The following is a 24,055-nucleotide window of genomic DNA, read 5'->3' as shown; positions in this document are numbered from 1 at the left end:
AGACACAGACGCAGAATTTGATTCATGCCAAGTCATTGAATAGTGAAGGCTACCTTGTATTTTAAGGATTATTTAAATTCAAATACATATTTCTGCACAGTGTTGACAGAATGTCATGTTTGTGGCATAAATGCAACTTAAAATCTTCTGTGTTGAGACAAGTTTGGCGTTTCGTTGGTTTTCTGTTTCAGGGGGCATTACACCGCATTTATCAAAGTCAGAAGTCGAAAAGTCTGACTTAACATTTCTGGAACACAGCACATCTGCTGAGTGAGGAACAAAAACGACAGCTTTACACCTCTTAGAGAAGCAGGGGAACTGGCACCCTTTGATGTTTCAGAGCACAGTTTAGCACACCGTTAGTATTCACTTTGTGATGCATGACAGCCAAAACGTTATTTTTCTTTACCGTATGCATTTGTGCAGCAGTGTGAGATGTCAGTTTTTATTTGACAGGTCATTTGTCAGTCCTTTAGACTTCTGGTAGATATCATCCTCTCAGTGCACAGACATGCAAACCCTCCGCCTGTCCGCTCACGTGGAAACATCCCTGGACCGTTGCCCGTAGTCAGTGTGGCCAACACACACACACACACACACACACACACACACACACACACACACACACACACACACACACACACACACACTGCAGCTGGGAGGAAAACAATGACCTGTTTTTATTTTGTTCATTTTGTAAATATGGGCAGACATTGGTTTTGGAGGTTTTTAACCTTTCAGTTGGTTCCTTTGCTTTTTATAAACCAAACCTTATAATCTGTATGTTCACGGTCACATGTGGGAATGTGTGCAAAATGCGTCATTATAACAAGCTACCAAGGCAGGAAAAATGTGGTGCCGTCTGTTTGTTGAAATTTAAGAGTACTCCACTGATTTAATATCGGCCTCCTATAATATTGTCAGATAGTGATATCGTCTTTTTTATTCCATGCATCATTCTTTCTCGGGAATGCCGTCCTATACAATTGTTGCCCCACATATACTAGTTGGTTTTTAGTGCTTTTGAAAGCTTGCACTTTAGTAGCAGCATTTGTTTTCCTATCTTGTAGGACGACTATAATAGTGTTTGATCTCATTCTCCTTGTCTATTTTCCTTCATAATGTGAGAAAAGACTTGACAGAGAAATTCAAGGGGAGCAGCGGAGGAACGAGGCGTGTGTTGTTATGCTCAGCAAAAGTGGACTTTTGTTTTCTGTGGCCTTGTCAAGGATTGCTTTACAGAAACAAAAGGAGCCTCTCCTCACAGTCTTACGATGTCACACCAAAAGAATAAAGATTTTGATAATGCAGTTTAAAAAAACCTTTAAGGCTTTCTAAGATCACCTCACTCTCAAGTGGAGAACACAACTGGAGCTGTCTGACAACCCATATTAAACAATCATCAAGAGCGACGACAGTTACTGATGTCTGCATGCATTTTCACTGAGACTTTCTGAAACCTTTGAGTTTAGCAGTAACCTCAATATTTTCAGTGGTTGGTGAAAAAAAAAAAGCAGCAACCTGAAGAGGTGAATGCTGAAGCTCGAGAAAGGTTTATGTTAATATGATATGAAGGTCATACATCCAGTCCTTTTGTTTTGGAAGCAATGTGTCACAGTCTTCAGAGGAACTTCAGCCTCCAAGACTCAGCGACCAGCATCTTTCACCAGTAACCAGTAGCACAAGCTGGATCCACATGACCCAAAAATTTGAGTTCCACAAATATTTGTTTACAGTTGGTCAAGTCACATTACACTTACAGGTACACTGGCACAAACTACAGATGCACAGATACAGATGTTGTGTATTCTACAATGTGTGAGATGCTGTTTTTTAGATGAAAGGCCACTTGGAGGAGTTTGCTCTTGTAACGCATGAGTACCTCCTCAACATGTTCTTCAATTTTCAATGAAAATAAAAAAACTCTTTGATATACAGTAGAATACATTCAGCAATTAGAATTGGTCAAACTATAATCTGAGTGCAGATTTTTTTCAAAATGTAATCTGGGTTGATTATACTGATTTATTTTTTTGTAATCTGATTACATAATCCCAATAACATGTTATTGTATATATTTGGGCAAGATAATTTTGCCCATATGACAGGATATTAGCATATGTGTAGTGAGGGAGCACCTCACCTGGTATGTGTGCATGCTTTGACTTACCCCACGTTGATGTGTATGTTTGACTACACCCTGACATCTCCAGTTTACTAAATTGGCACTGGTATTACAAATTACCTTGGCTAGTTTTGTGCCCTCGTTACCCTTTCTAATTACAGAACCCCTCATAACTGGAACGTGTGTGCTCACCAGAGATTCCTGTTAAAAACAGGATCTGGAGACGTTCCAGAGGCGAATAAAGACACTTTGTCTTTCCTCACGCTTCATTTACAAAAGACCTGTTGTACTGTACTGACTGCCCCCGTGTTAAACACACTCCTGGCACAAGGACATGTCAGATTATGGTAGTTGTTAACACCTTCAATATATATCAGTTGGATACCTGCAGACCTTTAACAAATGCTTTTCAACAAATTGTGTGGTTTTGTGTGCGTAATTCTGTAGTCATGAGGATTCAAATAGACCAAACCACTTCATCATGTTTGCCTGTCCTCCCTGATTTTCCTGGTTAAAGACTCAAACTGTTCATTTTGTACTATCAGTGAGCGAAGAAAATGTTCTCCAACACTTGGATATTGCCTTGATGTTGACTATTTCTGTCCAGTTTTACCCCCTAGAGCCTAGAATACAGTGTGCAAGTGACCCCAGTCTGTAAATCACAGGCCAGAGATGATTGAGTCATAGAAGTATCACAAGGGGCCCTACAATTTGCATCTGTTCATGAATTTTCTTTGAACTACGTCTCAGCAGCATTTTACTGAGTTGATTGTGTGTCCTGCCACACACTGCCAGTTTACACAAAAATAAAGTGTAGAAGAAAAAAATAAATACAGATAAATACAGCACAAATGGGGCTTTGAACTTTTATTATGTGGTCTACTCTGGTTTGAAGCTATTCTTTGCCGTGCTGGACTCATGCCTTTCTTAAAAAACTAAAAAGGAAGGTACGTTTGAAAAGGAAAAATTCACCAAACATCATATTACAACACTGTTTATTGTAATAAACACTATATAGACAGGTATTGCATTTTCATTTCTCCTCAGCTGGTGACTTCAAATTACAAAGACTATTGTAAATGTGTCTTTATACTCACTATAAGACAGGTGTCACATGTACTGTTGTTTTTAATGAGCAACATTTTACTTTACTTATCCGTCAGATCTCTTATTTCAGCTCGTCGAGGCACCACTGTGCATCATGTCCCAGTGAAAAGACTAATAATCAAGAAATCAATGAAAAACAGGAAAAGCTATCACAAAAACTATAGAAGCAGAGCAGTGGGAAGCCTATCTCATCTAATGAATTTTAGGATTGCCTTCCATGTAAAGAGCACGGGGGTTTTAGCCCAATTTCTGATCATCCTACCAAGAGGATGAAAACACTGTATTGAGGGACCCCAGTAAGGCATCTGAATCACAGGCACCTACATATAAGACCTGAAATAAACAATATATGAAAAAAGTGTACATCAACTTGTTTCTTTTACCCCATTCACTGGAGGCTAGTTTTTTTTTTGTTTTGTTTTTTTTAAGAGACTTGATTAAAATATATTATGCTGCAGCTCCTGTATCGCAATTTACATCGCTCCTTAATAGACACCCTCTTTGCAATAATTGGAACAAAAGTGCTGAAGTGATCATGAGTGCTCGAGGGCTTAATAAGTAAATGTTAATGTGCTATATCCATAAATCGGAACAGTTCCTCCCAGTGATTGCGGATGCACAATTTAAGTATCTGCTGTTGCTGTTTATATGGCAGAGTCTCAAGCCCCCCCGCTAAGTTCACATCTTAAAAAAGGCAACAGCACTTGATTGCAATGTAAATCTCAAGCCCGCTGATTTATGTTGGTGGTAGACAATTTTTGAGACCAACAATGAAGATGCTAAACATCTTTAATCAGAGCTCCACACAAATAATCACCTCTAGAGCCAGTAGACGGGGATTTTTATTTTCTAATAATTCTTCTTCTCACGCTGAAGTAACAAGTTCGTCAAGGATGCCCTTGAGAAAACAGAGAGCGGTTGTCCATAAACTTTTCTTTTCTTTTTTTACATCCAACCAAATATATTACACTAGTGTCTGCAGTCATTTTACAGTTCGCTAAAGTTAATAAAAAACCCAATATTAACCTCTGGCATGACAGCGCTTTGAAGGTGAATCAACATGCGTGATTAGCCTCTCACTAATGTTGCCGACACCCAATGATGCATACGGGCTAGAGGACAAATATATAAAAATCTATCTTTCAAAAACTATTTAATGAATGCGCCGTAGCTTCATTTTTGACATCTTATATACAGTAACTCAGAGGCAGTGCCGGCGCGTGTCCGGCGGCATCCTTCATCGGTGACAGTAAGTGGACAGCCGAGTGAGGAAGATTAACTAGAGAATAATTTGGTTTTTGAAGCTACGGTTGAGGTCTTTGTGCGGGAGGACGATGGAGTTGAGTATTATCACCTCTGAGGGGATGGTCACGTTACAACCTGGGGAGAAAAGGCAAGGCTGTACTTAGTGTGTGCAGTACAGAGCACATAAGACATTGCATTTCAGTTGTAACCGGAGGATGTGATGCATGTTTGGAATGAAGACAAAGATACCCCAAAAAGGTACCTTTTAGTTTTAGCCACAGTGGAAATAGCTGTGTGGGCTAAGAAGAGCATCCTTTAATTAAATCTAATATTATTAAACAATAATAGACAAAGATGCTCTAGTATTGTATCTACTGTCTGGACAGAGGACATCTGGGAAGGGCAGTGCAAATACACGCTTTAGACAACTGCTAGAAAAAAACCTTTAAAAAGTGCAATGAGAAAAGTACAATTATGATGAATATATAAAAATGCTTCTGAGGGAATGCAAGTCTCATTTAAGGTCAGAGCGCGCTTACCGAGGATAGTGATGGAGGGTGTGAGCTTTCCTTCTCTGAAGAGGGTCTCGCTGTCAATCTTTGCGAAGGGATCATTGGGGTTCGGGTCACTTGGGGTTCCTTCTACTCTTGCCCACTTTCCAATAGTGCTGTCCCATCCCACAATGCTGTTCAAAACACAGCAGTGATCCTACAGGAAAAACAACATGACCGATTGAAAGTGTTTCAAAGCCATTCATTCATCAGCTGAGAACTGTAATGAGGTGTTTCAGGTATCCGCATGTGCAGTGTGGAACAGTCGTATCAGCTCATCGTCTCGCCGCGTCAGCTAACCTGCCTCTCATCAGCTCATCAGCCTGCAGCACATCTCCCCGGGTTCTTCAACTATTCCTCGCCAGGTTGTTGTTTCAAACTCAGTGGTAGCTGCACTTGAAGGCCGATTTATATTCCCAGCGGTTTTACTTCTTCGTGTTCCGCATCACTAACCTTGTTTCTCCTACGTCTCAGTATCATCACCCGCCGGCACGTCTCCCTCCCAACCTGCCAGAGATCTACTAGCTTTCAGGCTAACCCTGCTTGCCACACTTCTGCCTCATTCCCCGGTCACGCCGGTCCCAGTCTCTATCATTTATATCCCTCCCTGCTGGCACCGGCTTCCCATTCTCATTCATCACCCTTTCATCCTGATCCTCTGGTACAATAAAACTCTCTTCTCACCACCACCACCCTGTCCTGAATTTAGATCCCACCTGTGTTCATCACAGTGCTAGATACTATTCCTACAAGTGGAAAAACTTAATCAAAGTACTTATAACTTCAGATTGAAAACAAGTAGTAGTTTATTTTGAAGTACTGTAGAGTTCAACTAACGAATTGTCCTTGTAGGCAGTATGCAATGAAAGCCAATAAGTCACCCACAGTCTAACTTCTCTTTTAGAGGCACCCAGTGATCACTGGAGACATGGGATTAAATTATGCCCCAAATCGTTAAAAATGACATCTTTGTGAGAGGCACAGGCAGATCATATTTCTGGTGTGACAGAAGAGCATAAAGATAAATTCTAGACACTGTCACTGTTGAAGTGTGGATAATGTTTCTAATAAAATGTTAGGATGTCACCGGCACTGAATGGGCAGATACATTTGCATTTCGGCTCACTCAGTTTCAGCTCCAGTTTAATTCCAAACTTGAAGGTTACTCTGTGAGAGAGACTTGATGTTTACAGCAACGGCTGCTTGTATTTAACAAAACCTTGAATAATAGGTTGAAAATGTTTTTTTTTTTTTTAAATCATTTCTGTGTTGCAACAAGCCCTGGCTGGTCCTGTTTGGTCCTGTTTCACGGGGGGCTCACCTGTAGAGTTGCACCATGAAGGATGACGGATTCTCGAACTCTGACCCCGGCACCGATAGTCACTCCAGTGCCAATGGAGACATTGGGACCCAACTGGAGCAATACAGGAAGCAGAAAAGTAATATAGAGTACACCTGTTCATTTCTATGGATTCATGGTGTAAAGCTCAACACAATAGGGAAGGATGCTTACTGTAGCAGTGGGGTCAATGTTGGCTGTAGGATGAATGTAGACATTACCTAGGGAGAGGAGATACAATATGAATAGATTTGTCTCCAATATTAAAAAGGAACAAAGCTAGAGAAGTTGAATAAATCTTACCACTTATTCTGGGGCCTCCCTCCTTGTTCGAGGCCAGTCTTTCAGGATGAGTTGTGCGATACTGGTTGAGGTACAACCGACTGGCATAAATTGCAGATCTAGGAAAAGATGACACAAAAAAAAAAAATTTATTTTTTGAAAGCACCGATATCTATGCTATCATTATCACACAGTCTCTTTTGGGTTAGAGCAGTATTGTAAGGTTTTGGTGTTCAAGCATAATGTTTTAAATGGTAATGGTAATGGCCTATATGCATGTTCAATGTCTCTCTCCTCCTCCAACCTTTGTACAGGCTACAAGGTTGACACAAAGGCAAACGTGTGTCCTGTTCAAAGTGACCGTATTTACGACATGTGCACTCACCCTGCAGATTTGATCTGGCTCCAGAAGCTCAGGGTTTTATACACGTAGAGTTTCCCCTGTGCGGCGAGGGCAGTGAAAATGTCCTGCTCCAGCCTGATGGCCTCTGCTCGGTGCCAGCCGTTGGTTGGCTCCTCTCTGCAGGAGACAGACAGTTAGTTTATGGCACGGAGCAACAAACCGGGGCCAGGGGCCTCCTTTATTTAAAAAAAAAACATGCAATCTTGTGCACAAAGTTAGGGGTTAGAATGAAAGCCAAGACAAAGTTGGGTTATAAATATAAACTGAGAACATTCATTCTGTTCACTACATCGTGCTAAACCCAGCCACTATCGGGGTAGGGTTGTGATTAAATCTATATTTTCTCACTACATATTTATGAAAAATAAATCAAGTTGATGTACCAAATGATAACCTAAATACTAAGCAGACGATGAGCCACTGCAAGGCAAGGGTTCCCAAACAACAACCCATTTATGTCTTTTGTGACCAACTTCACCGTTCTCCCCGACTACCAAATGAACAATTTAAATAAACAGAATGTGTTGTACCATCATTTTCTTGTACCAAACATTGTGTTCGCTCTCTCTTTACCCCACTTGTACTCAAATAGTCTTTGATATTTCTATCCGACCCACCCAGTGGCCCCATAAACTCTAAAGTTTTCTTTAAAGCCAAAGGAAAAACATGAATTTATTGCCCTGCAATCCAGCCCCTAGAATTAAATCAGAGGAGTGAGTTAAAATGCATTAATGATGCTAACTTTGATGGTGTCAGTGCCGGGTTGAAACCAAAGCTGATTACCTAGTAGTGATCCAAAACATAAGTAGAGGAGTCTGTGTGTTCCATATTAATCAGGGTCTCTGGCATCGTGTATTGTGAGAGTCCCAAGATGAAACGGCGTGTTAAATATTGATGAAAAGAATATTTTAAAGGATTGCATGGAAGTTTTACCAAAAAGGAGGAGATGTGGTTAGAGGCAAAGTGCTCCCCTCGAGACGTTGCAGCAGAACCCATCTCATCTCTATCAAGTATCTCTGATGTGTTCAATCATTTTGCTGATTCAGGTCCCAGCTTGGTTTAAGGGCTATTGATGTGAGCAGGTGGATTATGCACAGTGGGGTTTGACCTTTTGTAATATGTTTCAGGTGTCCTCGTGGTGGCCAATGGTAGATCTACTACACCACAGTGAACATTTGAAAACAAAGTAAAGAAATAAAATAAATGTGTCAAATCTTCCAAAATGTGATAAAATAAAAATCCATTTATTGATCCCATTTGTAACTATGGTGTCTGTGAGTGACCAGGGTGCCGTCTGTCTGCATGCATAACCAGGCTGTGATCACACAGGAAGCTCTCTCTAATGTTGGGAGTGTAGCAACTAACTAATAAAGGAAAGATTCACAACAAAACATGCAACTGTGTAACAGAAAGTTTCACCAAATGCAAGCTTGCAAATGAGTCTTTGCTAGCTACCCTACAGAGACAACACCACAAATCAAACCTAATACCAGACTACGGGTGTTTTTCACCTAAAGATATGGTTCAAAATTCAAGTGAATTCTGTCTTTACTCGAGGACTTCAGACATTTTGGGAAAATTGTATTTATTTTCTGGCATAGTTCGATGAGTAGATTGATAACTCACTCATAACTGTCCATTAAATATGAAGCTACAGTTAGCTTATTGTAGCACAAAGACTGGACACAGCTTGCCTGGCCTGTCAAAAAGTAACAAAATCCACCTACGAGCACCTGTGAAGTGGTTTGATCCAAACAAAAACTGCCGGGATTAAAATCACCGTTCTTACACTGCGGTGTGGGGTCAATTAGTGTTCTATAAAAGGTCCTGGTAGGTGGATTTTGTTACCATTTGGACAGAGGCAAGCTAGCTATTTCCCAATCCTTGTGCTAAGCTAACCACTGAGGCTTTATATTTACAAAACAGATATGAGAGCGGCATCAATTATCTCATCTAACTCTGCAATACAATGTCAGATCGCTGACAGGCAAAGAGCCTGTAGTGCCTGTTTCAAGGACAAAATTTGCCAAAAGGCACAATTAATTAATTTATTCATTAATTAAAACAAGCTGCTGGCACAACGGGAGGTGCATCACTTGGCAAATACAGTGCACAGAAAAAGGGCACAGGCAACATTCACAAAGCAGCCTGTGCAATCTCAAACCTTCTCACAGGTCATCTTTCTACAGCTCACACCATCCACCAAGTGCTCTACTACTACACCGTGCCGCCTAAATGCACCGACTTACCCGTCGTACGGATATCTGATGATTGTGTGAGCAAACAGAAATCATGGCAGGGAGAAGGGAAGGAAAAAAATGACAAATGAAGAGAGCCAAAGAAATGGAATAAATGGAATTCACATGCATCCCCACACACACACACACACACACACACACACACACACACAGAGAGATTCAACTCACAACAACATGTCCTGCTGGTTCTTCTGAAAGACGGCGCCGATATGCTGGAAGATGTCGGGCTTAAAGAGGTATATGCCGCAGTTTATTATATCGCTCACAAACGTGCTCGGCTTTTCCACATAATGCATGACCTGAATAAAAAGAAGAGGAGGAGCTGTTATTTCAAGGTGAAATAGTAATTAGTGACAATTCAGGGAAATACAACAGGAAGTGTTAAATACCTCATGTGTTTGCTCGTTTTCCACAATACAGCCGTAGTTCATGGATTGCTTTCTGTTTGCCTGATAAGAGAAGAACGGCAGTATAGATCAGGACACATCAGAACTGGGCTTTCATTATATTCAGCCTGCCAAAAAGCTAAATAAATAACAGAAAGAAAAACTTTTTGGGAGTTTTACTTTTTAAAGAAAGTCAGAACTGTCAATAATGAAATCTCACCGTCGTCCCGAGAATCACAAGGCTGTTGGGTTCTCCGTGTTCCTTCTGGAAGCTGAGCATCTCTGCGAGCGGAAACGCTGAGCAAACATCAGCATTCAGGACAAAGAAAGCCTCCGGACTGCCGGAGACAATCTGATCTCTGAAGTGATAGATTCCCCCTCCGGTGCCCAGGGCTGCATACTCCTGCAAATACCTGCGGTGGAGAGTCAGGGAGAACAGCATACCTGCAGTCATTCAGCAGTGGCAGTGCAGGAAAAGTAGCACCACTTTAAACATTCACTTAAAAAGAAGAATACATGGATGAATGTATACTTCTGTACAAGTGGTGTCTATTCTTTCCTGAACCGCCCCCCTTATATGAGAAGCATATATGCTATAAATGATCTGTATACAAGTCACTAGTAAGCCTGTACTTGTTAAGTGACTCTGATGTTTACCTGATGGAAATCTTGAACTCCTGCTGAGCATTAACCAGGAATCTGGTCAGTTCTTCATTTGGCTGATAGAAGCCGATGAGCAAAATCTCCTTCATATTCGGTACCTTGTAACACAAAAGATGTGCATTATTGGACTGATTTCATTAAGGGCAATCATCTGAATCACAAAGCAAGGGACGATGCACTAAACTTAAATGTAATTTATATTTGGTTAACTTCAAATTGAACACTGATAACAATGACTTTTGCATTGCAGTGACTCTCACCTTGGTACATGCTTCAATGTGATGCTGCAGCATGGGCACACCGGCCACCGGGAACAAGGGTTTGGGCACTTCAAAGGACAGCGGCCTGAACCGTGTGCCTGCAAAGCAGATTTGTACTTCTAGTGAGCCCCAAAGACTGTAAAGAACCCCCAAGTACATTAGAAGTGACGTAATGTCCTCTCTTATGTATAAAAAGAAAATGTGGTATTTGAAATGTCCATCTTTATAGACAAGCAGATGTTTAACAAAGCTATTTATTTATGAACTGTACGGAATGAAATGTGTGTCCTAACTTAACTTATTTCTACAGTAAATGCACAACGATCTTTAAACAGCTCCTTTTATAAATAAGAGTACGTTCACTTGATACGAGGGATAAATGGACTTTAGTTAAATGAGACAATAGTGTTAACAATAAGTGTTGCAGTCTTACAAATATACGGTTATAGTCTTAAATGTTCTTGTTTTATTTGTGTATCCCCTCATTATGCCACGTCAGAGAAATAAACAAGCTCAGCCGGGTGTTGTTAGCATTAGCCACCTAGCTTCGCTTTAAGCAATGTACAGCTGACTCTGACAACAAGACGAGGATGAGATGTATTCTCACCTTTCTGGGGACCTCCGATAAGAATAACCGCCTTCAACATCTTGACAGAAACGCTGTGATTTGCGAGAGACAAGTCCAGCCTGGAGACTACCTGCAGCTCGGTGTGTGTTGTATTTCCGGATCCACTTCCTGATTTGTGACGTTTACGGGGTGAGAATAAAAACACGGAGCGGACTCCGTTAATGAAACGGAGTGGAGGTATGTCTTCATACTTTTGTACAGGGTTGTTATATACACCAATCACCAAGTCAAATTATTGTATGTGCCAACACTGTATGGATAGGACAAACACATCACGTGACACGTGATAACTCAAATGTATAAGTGGTCATTCCAGTAACACAAGGGATTGCTTTATGTTTTGTTATAATCTTAGATTTAAAAAAAAGCATTATAGAATAGAACTGCTTAATCTGTCAGGTTATTTCACATACAATTACACTTACAATGCACTTGGAATGATTTGTACATTAAGAATCGATAGCAAATTAAACAAGACCATGTTTTCCTTTAGTAAGCAAAACATGTTTTTTTAACTTTGGCATTTTCGTAGAATTGTAGAAAGTGCACAACAGACAGTAACCATTTATACCATGTATACACTGCTGTCTGATTGTTGCTCAAAAAAAGAGGGAAAGCAAGTATTAATTTAACTTGTAAAAACGATAGATTCAGCATCTCATTCAGCTTTTTATTTTATAATAATTAACAAATTCACCTGGATAGTTTTAATGATAATCCTGTCTCCTTATTAGACTAATCATTGATATTTTGCTGCATATCACTTAAATATGAGTGTTATTATCTGCTGCTTTCTAATCGTCTCCCATAAACCAAATATCATGTCAGAGCCTCGTCTTTATAATCCTGAAAATCAAACAAACATATATAGGAATACAATGAAATATGTGTGTTATTAAAGTATAAAGCTGTGCAGGGATGTATAGATGAATGTAAATGAATTCAAGGATGGATGTAAGCGTTGAGTCAGGGAGGGCCTTGTTGGTCATGATCAGGTTTGATTTACAAAATAAATCCTCCATAATAGAGCTTTTTCATAGCAGACATTTTGATATGTTATGGCTGGAGAAGCACAGATGTTACTAACATTAACAATTACTCCAAAACAAAGCAGCTCAGTTGGATTCAGCCTTCATTCATTTCATTATGTACACCTGTTCTTTTACTTGTCAACGTCAAAATGTCTTTGGTGAAAACTACCTAAATGGAGGAATAGTAATAAAATAAAGTGGGAATAGTACTACTGTTGACTTAGAACACATAGTAAATTATACTTTGATTGCACATAGCTTCTTGATAGATTGAGTTTGTGTTAGTTAGGGCAGCAGTTTCTGGTTGTTTTTAATGATGCATTTCTGAAAGTATTGAGAGATTGTGAGCCAATGCAAGTCAGCGTCTGACTGTATTTAGTGCAGCACAGGTTTAGACTTTTAAAGGGCATTATAATGTTGGTAAGAACAAACTCAAAGTATTACCATTGAAATAAATAGATTCATATTTATACAGAAGACTTAAACTCTAGCGCCTGAGAGGGAGCCAAGACCCATTGGTCTGTAATCCTACCGCTTGTTGCTCTGCATTATTTCCCTGCTTTGTCGACAGAAAGTCAAGTTCACCTTTTTTCTTTTCCAGAGTATCTTTTGCATGTGCATAAAGTAGGTTATTCTCTTGTTTGAGTTTAGGGAAGTTACAGCAGTGGGGGGAAAATAACCCAGCTGTCAGTTTTGAACACCGATAAAGACAACAAATAACACATACGCAGCTCTAATGAAGGAGTTTACATTCATTTTCCCCTCATTAAAACATAACCTGAAGTAAAACAGTCTCTCCCATGTGGTGGTATTCATAACTCAAACATATGCAGATAAGATGGGAATCCGCATCAAACAAACAGAATAACATTTTAGTCAACAATCACCAGGGGACAAGGTACTTTGATACGCGCACTACTGCAGGAGCAACGGAGGAATCAGAGTGTTCAGCTCCTTACAAGTTTAAAGGTTTATTGCTTTGCATTCTGCCCCATCTCCACCTAAACACAGGCGGCATCACATCTCCATTACAAAACAACAACATAAATAATAAAGTGTGTGTGTGGGAAGAAGATTGTTTATTATACTGAAATAATTTGCATCCATTGTATCGTCACAGTATAATAAATCCTTCAATATATTAAAAATAAAATATATGTACAATTTTCCAAAGTTTTCAAATTGGCTATAAAGCATTCCTTCCGAGTACCACAGTCTTTGTCACATTGTATTCTCATATTAGAAAGACAATTAAAGATCTTTCCATCACCATCTTACTCTTAAATATTACACATTTGAAACAAAAGTGATTGCAAATCATAGTGTTTGCCGACAGATTGCTTGATTCAACATCACCCTGTATGTTTAATTATCTCTATTACGGGCTAACACAAGAAATCATCTCTTCAACAGTAATTCAGTCTTATTTCATACATTACAATGCGCTACCTGTCAAATCCAGATTCAGCAAAGGTTCACATGACAGGCTAGTGTACATTGTGCGAGTACCGACAGCAACGAGTGTCTGTGATTTGTACCATCACTGTTGAAAATACAACAAAATAAAATATTCACAATTAAATACTCAAGTCCAAAAATCACAACTTCCACAGAGAACATAATCACTCTTCAGCAACACTGTAAATGTGAAACCAGCTTATCAAAGATTTTCATGTAAGGTTATTAAAACCGTTTATGCAGTCTGCTTTTATTTTAAAGCAATGCATTGAGTACCTTACATGTTACAGTAACCTGTGTAGTGTGCAGACCTGCTGTTCTTCTGTCTCACTCACCACAATCAGAAATCTGCTTTAAAATGACAATAAAAGAAAAAGCTACTCATGCAAATCTACATTTGTTAATGTGTCTATGTTAAAGAGGAATGATTCAGTTCTGTCTATAAACACAAAATAAACTCATTATACATGTGTAGAAGTAATAGGCGTATTGATTAGTATCATGTAAACATGAAGTTGTGACTTCGTTCCTAGTGGTCTCCGATACACGTTGATAAAGGTCAAAAATGACTTAATGCCCTTTTGAATTGACAAAACTGGTTTCCTTGAACACACTTTCATTCAGTACCTCGTAGCTCCGCTCATTGTTACTTTACAACGTACCACTTTCCAGAACCGGTGAGCTTCCTTCCTCTGTTGGCCATTATTAAGCTGGTCATTTTATTAAAATACTATCTCCTGTTGAAGAGGTCCTTGCGTTTACGCAGCGCCTCCAGCACCCGAGCTCTGAACTGGGTCCAGTCTTCATCCTGGAACTGCTGGACGCCCAGGGCCAGATGGAGCTCCGCAGAGTGGCTGCGCAGGAAAGGGTTGTACTGCCTCTCCTCTCCGATAGTGGAGGGACTCTGAGAATGAAGAGCATGTCAAAAAACAAGCAGCCCTCCACGAAGTTTATGTGCACAGTCTCTCTAAAGCAGCCACACTAATTCACACGACAATCGTTCATTTGAGGAACACAATTGTGGGCGACAAGTGATCACTGCCGACTTAAACCAGCACGGCTTTGCATTTCTGCCCCCTCATGAACAATAAATCACCTTTTATCTTTCCATTTCATGCATTTAATCTAACTATAAAGCAAATAATCTCTGCCTGTCTGTCTGTGGGTATGTCCTTTGCTTACATCAGCTGTTCATCAGATTTACTCTCCACTTGGCCGATTCATTGCTCAAGGATCAGCAGTGTCGAAGTTGGTGCACTTTCTTCTGATGGTGGTGCTAGAACAACTGTAACGTCTGAACCATTACTCTCAGAAATATATTACAATAGACTTAATTAACGATATCAATATATTAAATAATAATATCCATATAAGGCATAACCAGTTGTGTCTTGGTAGCCATTTAGAATTGTGCCCTAATCTGTTGTTTCACTGCTTATCCTACACATTTGGAGCAATTGTCACCAAATTTGGCACAAAACTTCTTTGAACCAAGTCGTAAAATGTTTCTTTGTCAGATTCATGCAGTTTAGATGGCCTTCAGTGTTTGCTGCATTTCTGTGGGCGGGGCTTGTATTACAAACAAATCTCACATTTTCCAATAGGCGGCTCTGTAGCAGCATCATCTAACAGTAAAGCAAGGAATCTCTGTATGTCTGTACACGTGTGTGTGTGTGTGTGTGTGTGTGTGTGTGCGCACTAGTGTGTTCTACAGTGTGTCAAAAATCTCGGAAACAGTTCACCCGATCTATTTCACACTTGACGGGTGTTTTGCTATGGACCCAAAGACAAGCAGTGTTGAAGATGGTGCACGTTCTCTGTTGAGCGGCGGCGGGGGGGGGGGAGCCAAGCAAATCGGCCGGCTCCCAACAGGCACACGTTCCAAACGTAGTACTAGTTGAGCATAATCCACAGAAATAGCCAATCCAGTTGATGAAACCCTGGATCACACGAGTTCAAAGCGGCTCAAACAAAGAGTTCAAGTGTTAATGAGGATCTCTGCGATCATTCTGTTTAACGTGAAGCTCTCCTTCCCCATCCACAAAACAAATAGCAGCTAATGGATATCCAGTAAAAGCAGCAGTGCCGAGGCTGAGGTAGTGTCACAGCAAGCCAGACGCACCACTAGAGTTGCTAATTTGTTGTTGCGTGTCACTGTGGAGGAAAGCACGGGGCCAACCACTAAAATTAATGATGGCTGACTTCCGCTAAGCTGCTTCAGTTTCGGGGTCCTGGTACTGTGCACGCTCACTCACTGTCCGGCTATCACAGCTTACTGGGACACTTGAAGCCATCGTTAATGTTATCAGCAACACCTGTGCTTTTCCTGCTGACAAGCAAAAGGTCTGTTGTAAAAAATAAAATTAAAAAAAGAAGGCTTATCATTACAAGCGTGTGAAACTGCCTCCAGCGCCATGCTGTATAATATGGCAGATAAAAACACATCTAAATTGTGGATAGCCACTTCACTCCACAGTAAACCTTTGCTCTGCTACAGACTGCATCACAGAGGAGGCTCCACTGAGAGCCTGGAGGAGGAGCGCTCCGGCACCGACAACACATACACTGTAGGCAGGTGATAAACCCTTTCCCTCCCACGTGCAGGACTGCATGAATCCTCTCTGGGACGGCGTGCTGCAGAGGCATAACAACGGCAGTATATCATTCTCACCGTGCACAGCTTCTGGCCCCGCTGCTGCAGCACCCACTGAGATTTGTTTTCTCTGGCAGCATTGCGAGGCTCAACTTCAGCCGCAAACAGTAGGTTGTCCTCCGCATACTCGTGACCTGAGAGAGTGGAAGTCAAAAATCAAAGCACGGAAATCAAGCCACAGCGACACATTCACACCACCACCACATCTACGTCACTCAAACACTGACGCACATGTTGGAGTCTCTGACAACTGAGAAGATGTTCCTACCAGGCCATAGTAGAGTTTCATCACTCAGGGAGGCCACGGTGTCCAGAGACGACAGCATTGTTGTGGCACTGCCTTCAAACATCCTCCCTGAAAACAACAACACATTTGACTTCACTTAAGTAAATCTGAACATTTTAAATTACTTAAATTGGTGAACTGCTAAGAGTTACATCTCATTTGTGATTCATCACAGGTCATGTGGGTTATTAAACCCTACTGTAAACGGGGAGTAAAAATAAGGCACATTAGCTAATTCATTTTTAAAAAGGACATTAGGCTGTGTTTATTAAAGCTGGTTGCATGCTACTGTACTACTAACTCTGCACCATAGAGCACAAATGTTATTGGTAATGTATAATGAAGAAAACAAGACCTCCAATGACTATATTCAAGACATATTTCATAACAATTTAAATAATGCTGTATGTTTAATGATGTCTTGGAGACCTGCACGTTTCCTGTAATTAAATTCCTTACAGCCTCTAGGGAAGAAGTTAGTAAAAACGATAACAAAAGGAGTAGCAATGAGATTAAAACACAACCAAACATGGGAAGTATTCAACGTTAGCCACGCTATAAGGACATCTACAACAAACACTACATTACATTCTGATTGGCATATGCTTTCTTATTGGAAATAGGTACAATTTGCACATTGTAGTGGTGTTCAGTTAAGATGACAGTGGCATGCATTATTGTTTAGTGGACATGCTGCTCTTGAGTGCATGTGGAGGGGCTAGGTGCTCTTTGTGTGTGTGTGTGTGTGTGTGTGTGTGTGTGTGTGTGTGTGTGTGTGTGTGTGTGTGTGTGTGTAAGCAGCAAACATAAAGGAGAGCCTGAGAATGTGATTGTAAGCTGTGCGATAAACAAGTCAGGACTAAAGATGGAAACACCACAAATCTCCGCTTCAATCTTAAAACTCACGATCCAAAAGAACAAGTCTGCCAGTGAGTGATGTCATGGTGAGCAATCAACCCTCAATCATTGGGGCTTTTGGAAAAGCAACACAATATAAACGGACTTAAGACTGTGCAAGGGCAGTTTCTACCAGCTGATTGATCTCAGCATGTTCTTGTGTGAAGTAGTGCTTACTGCCTTTACATTGTGGCCACGTTGTGGACACTTATGGGTATTGCAGCATACAGTATGTGTCTCCAGTCCATAAATATATTTTTCTAATCGCGTCTTTCTCTTCAGCTTTGTGTTGGACAATCATTAGTTTTATTGTTTTTCTTAAAGCAATATCGTCAGTTGGAGAATTCCATTATCGTCCAAACGTTACGGATTTATTTTCACCGACTGTATCGAGCAGATGTCGCTTATTTAAACTGCCAATTCATTGCCTCCTTACAGTCCTTCAGTGGCGCATGTTGTGTGTAGCATGACTTCACATCGAACAGAAAGCATCACAGAGGTGTTTTATGTCTCTTCTGTGTTTTACATCAAAGCGCTGTGAAGCACGTCATCAGTTCTTTATGCTTATTTCTAAGGATCCCGTTGTGTCGTAACTCACCACATCCTGAGAGGAACACCAGGTCACCAGAAAAGAGGCTGGAGGGTGCATCCACCACCTGGCCATCCAGGAGGTAGATCATGTGGCCCACTGTGTGTCCGGGAGTGAAGAGGGCCTTAAAGTGCATACGGCCAACTGTCACCGAGTCCTTGTGTGACAGGGGGCTAGGAACAGGGAAATAAAAGTGCTATAAGAGAACACTTTATCATACTATGATAATGCACCGTGCAGTCAGCTGCTACTAGTGCTGACAGAAGTACAGTCAGACTAATTCTGTGTGAAGCAGGAACTTACTGCGTGAGGGCAGGAATGTTATCAGCTGCGTTTCCATACACTCTGCACGAGCTGTGAATCCTTTTCAACCCTTTGTTTCCCCCACTGTGATCCCTGTAGGTGAAACACAAAGAGCGTTTGTTTTCGCCTTCAATCTACACTCGGCATTTGTCAACCACGTACTCTTTGATTTAAGATCCAGTCTGGAGAGAATATCTGACGTATAAATGTAACTTTCAAATGTATTCAAATTGATGTTGGTGTTCCCCAATACGTGTTCAAATAGGGAAAGCAGGATTTGTGAGCATGACGACACCATGTTTACCTTTACTCACTTGACATAGTTTTTATAATCTGTCATATGTGGTACATTAAGCTCAGTCATGTAGAACATCTATAAAACTTACCAATGCTTGTGTGTACAGAGTATTGCTTCCAAAGTCACTCCCTCTTCCTTAAGAACTGCCTGAAAAGAAATTCAAAATCTGTCACAACTTTCAATCACATTATCAAACAACACTTCAGCAGCAATTTCAAAAGCCCAGCGAGCTGCAAAATATGTCCGACTAGTGACACAGTATGTCTTTAATAATATTACTTCTGCGCTTGTAATGGAGGCTGCTGAGAATGCACAAACATGTTCATTCACCACAGCTGTCGACAGTCAATAGATGGAGTACAATTCAAATAATTGTAAGGCAACAAAAAAGGAAGTGCACTGAAAGCGATGCTGGAAAAATCTGAGGAGTCATTTTACGATACCTGTAAAATGGATATTGAATCTTTTACTGCACTTTAGAGGAGGGATTTACCCACAAAATGTCACTGAAATAGAGCCAAAGCAACCATTTATTTTAGCCCTGATGTTGTTGCAATGACATCTGGCAAATATCTGGCGTGTCAGTGAGGGAATGTGTTGTTCAGCAAGTCAAGCTATCCCCTCTTCTAACAAAGACGGCTACAGTTAATGCACAGGAACATGTCTTTATATGCATAGTAACATTGATCAGATAGCTGCTTATAGACAGGCGATATCTAGAGGCGTTCACCTGAACTGTTTGAGGGTCCGCAGGGTCTATAACAACTGCAACACTGGAGGCTGTGTCGATTACCAGATAGCTGTAGTTGTCTGACAGTATCGGGATAGGAAGTATTTTGATACCTGTGGGCAGACAGAGAAATATAAATTAAGTATTCAGGACAATATTTCACTTTTTTCCCCATTCAGAATGATAGAAGCAGATATGTAGTATTAAAATGTACACATAATGCTCCTAGTTTGTCTTGACATGAAGGCACCTTTGCATTGATGGTAATAAAATGCATATACTTCTATATACAAATATATATATATATATAAACATATGAACAACACGCTGTGAACATAGTAAACAGTAAAAGTCCAGACTGCTGCATACCATTCATCTCCACGGGCAGGGCTGTGGAGTGTCCAGCAGGGTAATGCTCTCTGGCTTTCCTCATTTGTCTCTTGTAGTACATGTAGCCCAGTCTGGTCTTAGTGTAGAGTGTGTACCTAGGAAACATATCAGAGAGCTAGGAAACACGGTGCGTGCTACCACCATGTCACGCCTCCTCAAGCGAAACATATGCAACTATAGCGTGGACAAAGTGACATTTTGTGACACAATTGTCAGGAGTAACATGAGTACGTTTGTCGACTGGCAAAGCAACTTAAAATCGCAACATATTTGAATACAGTTTTGGTGTCTCGGCCTTAATAAGAATGGGTACATGTTGTTCCGCTGCGCTTATGAGAATCACCGCGGTGCCTTGTTTTATCAAGGAAGGTCACGTCATACTCACGCAATTCGGAACAGCGGCTTCTCCGTCCGGGCCATTATTGTGCTCAACAATTTTCTCCAGACGACTTGTCCTTTGCGTCTGTAGCGAACACATACATATAAGAAACAGCAAAAGGATGCGGTGGCGACCAGCGTTCCGGTCCAATCAGGAAGCGCCATAGCTTCTGAGCGTGACGTAATGACGTGCCGCGACGCACACACGCCAACCCCGGAAGTGAGGAGATAAAAAAGTAAAAGAAAAAGAAAATAGTACAACACAAGAAAATAGCGTTAATTCCAAAACATTTTGAAAAAAAACTTCTTTCTTTTTGTGCTTAAAGAGTGACATAATGACCTTTAATTCCAATTCAAAGTTAATTACATTGCCGTAAAAACACATCCTTAGGCCAACTCAAAGTAGCATTTACTATCTATTTACCTGTATGACTTAATTCCACTTGAATTAATTGTATATACATCAATACGGAATCGAGCCAAGTTTTGGTCAACTTCTAAATAATTTAGCGATGCCCAATGTTCTGAGACAGCTATAGTTGGCTGTTTAGTAATATGCCTGAAGTGGGTTTACTGAGAGGGGAAATAATATATGATAGGCCTTTGGAAAAACTATTCTCAGGATGACTGCTTAAAGAAAAAAATCAACTCAATGTTGAGAGTAGTGTTACATACTCTGCCTAACATACTACATGTTTGTAGGGCACAACAGTCTGTGGGGTTTGTTTATTTACTTGTGTTTTTTTATTATTTTGAATAGGAGCTTGAGCAACCGGAGTCACCATGCTTTCTGAGACACATCAGTAACAGTGTAAGTTTCAGTGAACATATCCCATTACAAAGATGACATCCACCTGTGGTGTTAACCTGCAAACCTCCAAGGAGAGAAAGGACAGAACAGGACAGTGATCCCATTTCAGGCTAAAACCGCCAGGTGAGTAATATGTTTTTCTTTCTTCCCTTTTATTGGTTTATGTTCTCATTTGTGTCTCTGCTCCTATAGACTTTTCTAGTATGACTAGGTAATTGTATCTATTTGTGCACGGACATATCTTTTTCCAGCAGATATTACATACATTTAGACTGTTCCTTTATTTTTTTTTTTACAAGGTGGATTAATCGTGTTGTAGCTTTTGCATATAATAATGATATAATAACCAGATTTAATTGTAGTAATTGTGATGATGGTAAGTATAAGTACATAGTAATTAATTGGACAACTGTGTATAACAAACAGACCAGACTTGAGTAGTGAGTTGGAAGTTATGTGTATTCTTACCTTGTCAATTTGTGTCATGCCAGCTCACTTATCCTGTCTTTAAGGAAAGATCATGACGTCTAAAACTGATAATCCTCCACCCTACGAGGATGCACTACATCATCCTAAGTATGGAAACGACCCCCACCAGCCACAGCATGGCTCCCCTCTTCCACCACCTCCATCTTACAGCCCCAGTCCGGGCATGTACCCCGGTCCGCCTGGCTACTGGGGTCAGGAAGGCGTCTACCCGCAAGCGGGGATGTGGGAAGCCCCTGGCTTCTCTCCGTCTGGGAGGCCTACCACAATACCGACTCTGTCTGCTGGAGTGTCTCCATCCAACCAAGGTTCTGGTGAGATGATACTCAAGTCTTGCATTACATTAAATCAGCTTCTTGCCGTAAGTAGTATACATTACCACTTTGCTGTTCCCAATTCTGCAGGAGACATGGAGGATTTTCTGAGCACCCAGTGGGAGAGCACATCTATTCGGCATGCCTTCATTAGAAAGGTAATGATTTCCATCATTGGTCATGTCACACACAGACTTTTACTGCGTGTCTTACTGTTGTTCAGAGTGCCAATGGCAACCGTGTGCACTGAAACATTTTCCTGTGTGCTCAACAGAACTGCTTGGTTTTGTGTTTGTGGGCAGGTTTACTTAATTTTAACAGCACAGCTTGCCGTCACCTTTTCAGTTGTCGCTGTCTTCACATTTGTGTAAGTGTCCCTGTTCATCACAGTCTAATATTCCAGAGTTTAATGTATCTGATGGAGGGCGAGGAACATTTCACTCCGAGTGATCCCTCATGTCTTTGCTTTCGTAGTGACCCAGTGAGGCTATTCGTCATCAGATACCCTGGCATCTACTGGGCATCTATGTGAGTTACACTCCAAGAACAAAACAACAACATACATTCAGTGCAATTAAACATAGACAGAGCAACTCCCCAGAACAAACCATATTCTCACTTCTATTTTTCTCATGACATGCTGTTATATAAAGTAACAATAATAGTGATTTATCTCTCCATAGTGTGGTTTATTTTATCGTTTACTGCATTCTCGTCTGCTGCAAAGAGCCGAGGTAAGCATGGCCCTGGCCTTTTTAATAAGTTAGCAATACTTTTTCTACTGATAATGTTACATCTTAAATCAATATTCATAACCCATAATCACACTTGAGCGTGTAAACATTTTAAAATATTCCTCACATCTTGTGTTCAGGAGGCGTTTCCCATGGAATCTTGTGCTGCTGGGAATATTTGTAAGTATTCTTCGTTACAGATGTTGGGTCAGCAGGCAATATTGGGTATGATCCACCAGATCCATATGGCCAAACTGAGAACATGTTATGAGGAGTGAGTGGAATAATAAAGCAAAACAGAACAAAGAGGGGGGGGGGGGGGGAAACCTGAAAAAGATTTCAACCCACTCATTGTTTTCATGTTTTATCTTGCAGACTCTCGCCTTGTCTTACATGTCTGGAACAATTTCGAGGTTAGTTTTTGGCTCAAACTCAGGCAATACACCACAATACACAAATGCTGTACATTTTGATGATGATGCATTACACTATGTGATATTGCTAGTTTTTGTTTTAATCATTATATGTCTCTTTTACAGCTATTATGAAACAAAGGCGGTGTTTCTCGCCATGGGAATAACCGCATTAGTGTGCATCGCTGTCACAATCTTCTGCTTCCAAACCAAGGTAGATGCAGATGTAAACTGTGTCTCTCTGGAGCTCGGTAGGCCGTGGCTTGTCAGAGGATGTCTTTGTTTTCAGTGTGAAAGAACGCCTTTGTCTCGCATTACAATGGGGCACCGAGTTCCTTTAAATATTTATCGACATTTTGGGATAAGATGTGCATCCAACTTCTCTGTCTGATGCAACTCGAGACGAATAAGTAACATTTTTTTGCTGGTGCATTACACATCCACCCAACGTTTATTTTTCCTTCACCTAATTCTGATCCTCTTTCAAATTATAAAGACTGCTCTTTCATGCTGCTTCAAGCATATTAGCTTCCCTTTCATCCCGTTGATGACTTGTTTCTCACTACAGGTGGACTTCACCTCCTGCGGGGGACTTCTCTGCATTGCTTCCGTTGTGCTCATGATCATAGGGATTGTTACGGCTATCGTCCTCTCCTTCCAATACGTGAGGACTCTTTTGTTGAATTCTTTCATTTTATTCTCTCTACTCGTGTTTCTCAGTGTGAGAAGTAGAAGCTCAGTAGAGTGTATATACTGCATCTGATTTTACATTCAGAGGCCTTTCTTATGTCACTCAACAGGTCCCTTGGCTGCATATGCTCTACGCCGCAATTGGAGCTATCGTTTACACTCTGGTGAGTCTACGCTCACATGAATTTAAGGAGAGCATGTGAGCCTGGTATTTATTATAAGGTTATTGTTAAATAGCAAGAGGCTTAATGCTCCCAACACCTGAAATACATAAATGTTTGCTAGACCTAACAGCATGCGGATCATTTGATATTTCTAGAGCCTTAGATCCAATAAAACTCAACATC

General features: G+C 40.7%; 3 protein-coding genes across 4 annotated transcripts in view; 1 reads left to right on the top strand and 2 right to left on the bottom strand.

Annotated features, from left to right (window-relative positions):
* Positions 1–3,103: 3,103 nt before the first annotated feature.
* gmppaa (GDP-mannose pyrophosphorylase Aa) lies at positions 3,104–11,362 on the bottom strand. Of its 2 annotated transcripts, XM_031858724.1 has the most exons (13): positions 11,227–11,362; positions 10,620–10,717; positions 10,354–10,457; positions 9,917–10,109; positions 9,700–9,759; positions 9,479–9,609; positions 9,302–9,316; positions 7,035–7,169; positions 6,671–6,768; positions 6,542–6,588; positions 6,350–6,442; positions 5,017–5,185; positions 3,104–4,612 (listed from the first exon to the last, which is right to left on the bottom strand). In XM_031858724.1, exons 1-13 carry the CDS (start codon positions 11,264–11,266, stop codon positions 4,512–4,514), a joined length of 1,284 nt encoding a protein of 427 aa, XP_031714584.1. In that variant the 5' UTR covers positions 11,267–11,362; the 3' UTR covers positions 3,104–4,511. The 2 variants fall into 2 exon arrangements, with proteins under 2 accessions (XP_031714584.1, XP_031714585.1); XM_031858725.1 differs by lacking the exon at positions 9,302–9,316 and having other exon boundaries at positions 11,227–11,361.
* Positions 11,363–13,233: 1,871 nt separating this feature from the next.
* pnkd (PNKD metallo-beta-lactamase domain containing) lies at positions 13,234–20,425 on the bottom strand. The gene is made up of 9 exons (XM_031858225.1): positions 20,268–20,425; positions 19,862–19,977; positions 19,493–19,605; positions 18,851–18,909; positions 18,465–18,557; positions 18,171–18,334; positions 16,658–16,744; positions 16,408–16,523; positions 13,234–14,640 (listed from the first exon to the last, which is right to left on the bottom strand). The coding sequence occupies exons 1-9, from the start codon at positions 20,423–20,425 to the stop codon at positions 14,467–14,469; spliced, it is 1,080 nt and encodes a 359-aa protein (XP_031714085.1). The 3' UTR covers positions 13,234–14,466.
* A 1,166-nt stretch (positions 20,426–21,591) lies between these two features.
* LOC116389582 (protein lifeguard 3) overlaps positions 21,592–24,055 on the top strand; it is a 4,442-nt gene continuing 1,978 nt past the window's right edge. Inside the window, exons 1-10 of the mRNA XM_031858366.1 lie at positions 21,592–21,865; positions 21,962–22,029; positions 22,174–22,238; positions 22,346–22,399; positions 22,555–22,605; positions 22,746–22,785; positions 22,981–23,018; positions 23,145–23,232; positions 23,587–23,682; positions 23,819–23,872. Coding sequence (XP_031714226.1) covers positions 21,592–21,865; positions 21,962–22,029; positions 22,174–22,238; positions 22,346–22,399; positions 22,555–22,605; positions 22,746–22,785; positions 22,981–23,018; positions 23,145–23,232; positions 23,587–23,682; positions 23,819–23,872 — 828 coding nt within the window. The remainder of the gene's footprint in view (positions 21,866–21,961; positions 22,030–22,173; positions 22,239–22,345; positions 22,400–22,554; positions 22,606–22,745; positions 22,786–22,980; positions 23,019–23,144; positions 23,233–23,586; positions 23,683–23,818; positions 23,873–24,055) is intronic.

This window comes from Anarrhichthys ocellatus, unplaced genomic scaffold (assembly GCF_004355925.1).
Source record: "Anarrhichthys ocellatus isolate YVR2014 unplaced genomic scaffold, GSC_Weel_1.0 scaffold20, whole genome shotgun sequence".
NCBI classification, from domain to species: domain Eukaryota; kingdom Metazoa; phylum Chordata; class Actinopteri; order Perciformes; family Anarhichadidae; genus Anarrhichthys; species Anarrhichthys ocellatus.
Note: the sequence above shows the minus strand (reverse complement) of the source record. Positions and strands in the feature narration are given on the sequence as shown.

Excerpts from the sequence above, each read along its gene's own strand:
- gmppaa (XM_031858724.1), bottom strand. The coding sequence starts at position 11,266 with ATGTTGAAGGCGGTTATTCTTATCGGAGGTCCCCAGAAAG. Across the intron at positions 10,718-11,226 it reads TATCGGAGGTCCCCAGAAAG|GCACACGGTTCAGGCCGCTG; the intron begins GTGAGAATACAT and ends TCTGCTTTGCAG. Across the intron at positions 9,610-9,699 it reads AAAACGAGCAAACACATGAG|GTCATGCATTATGTGGAAAA; the intron begins GTATTTAACACT and ends CTTTTTATTCAG.
- pnkd (XM_031858225.1), bottom strand. The coding sequence starts at position 20,425 with ATGGCGCTTCCTGATTGGACCGGAACGCTGGTCGCCACCGCATCCTTT. Across the intron at positions 16,524-16,657 it reads TGAAACTCTACTATGGCCTG|GTCACGAGTATGCGGAGGAC; the intron begins GTAGGAACATCT and ends CCACTCTCTCAG. Across the intron at positions 14,641-16,407 it reads GGGGCCAGAAGCTGTGCACG|AGTCCCTCCACTATCGGAGA; the intron begins GTGAGAATGATA and ends CTTCATTCTCAG.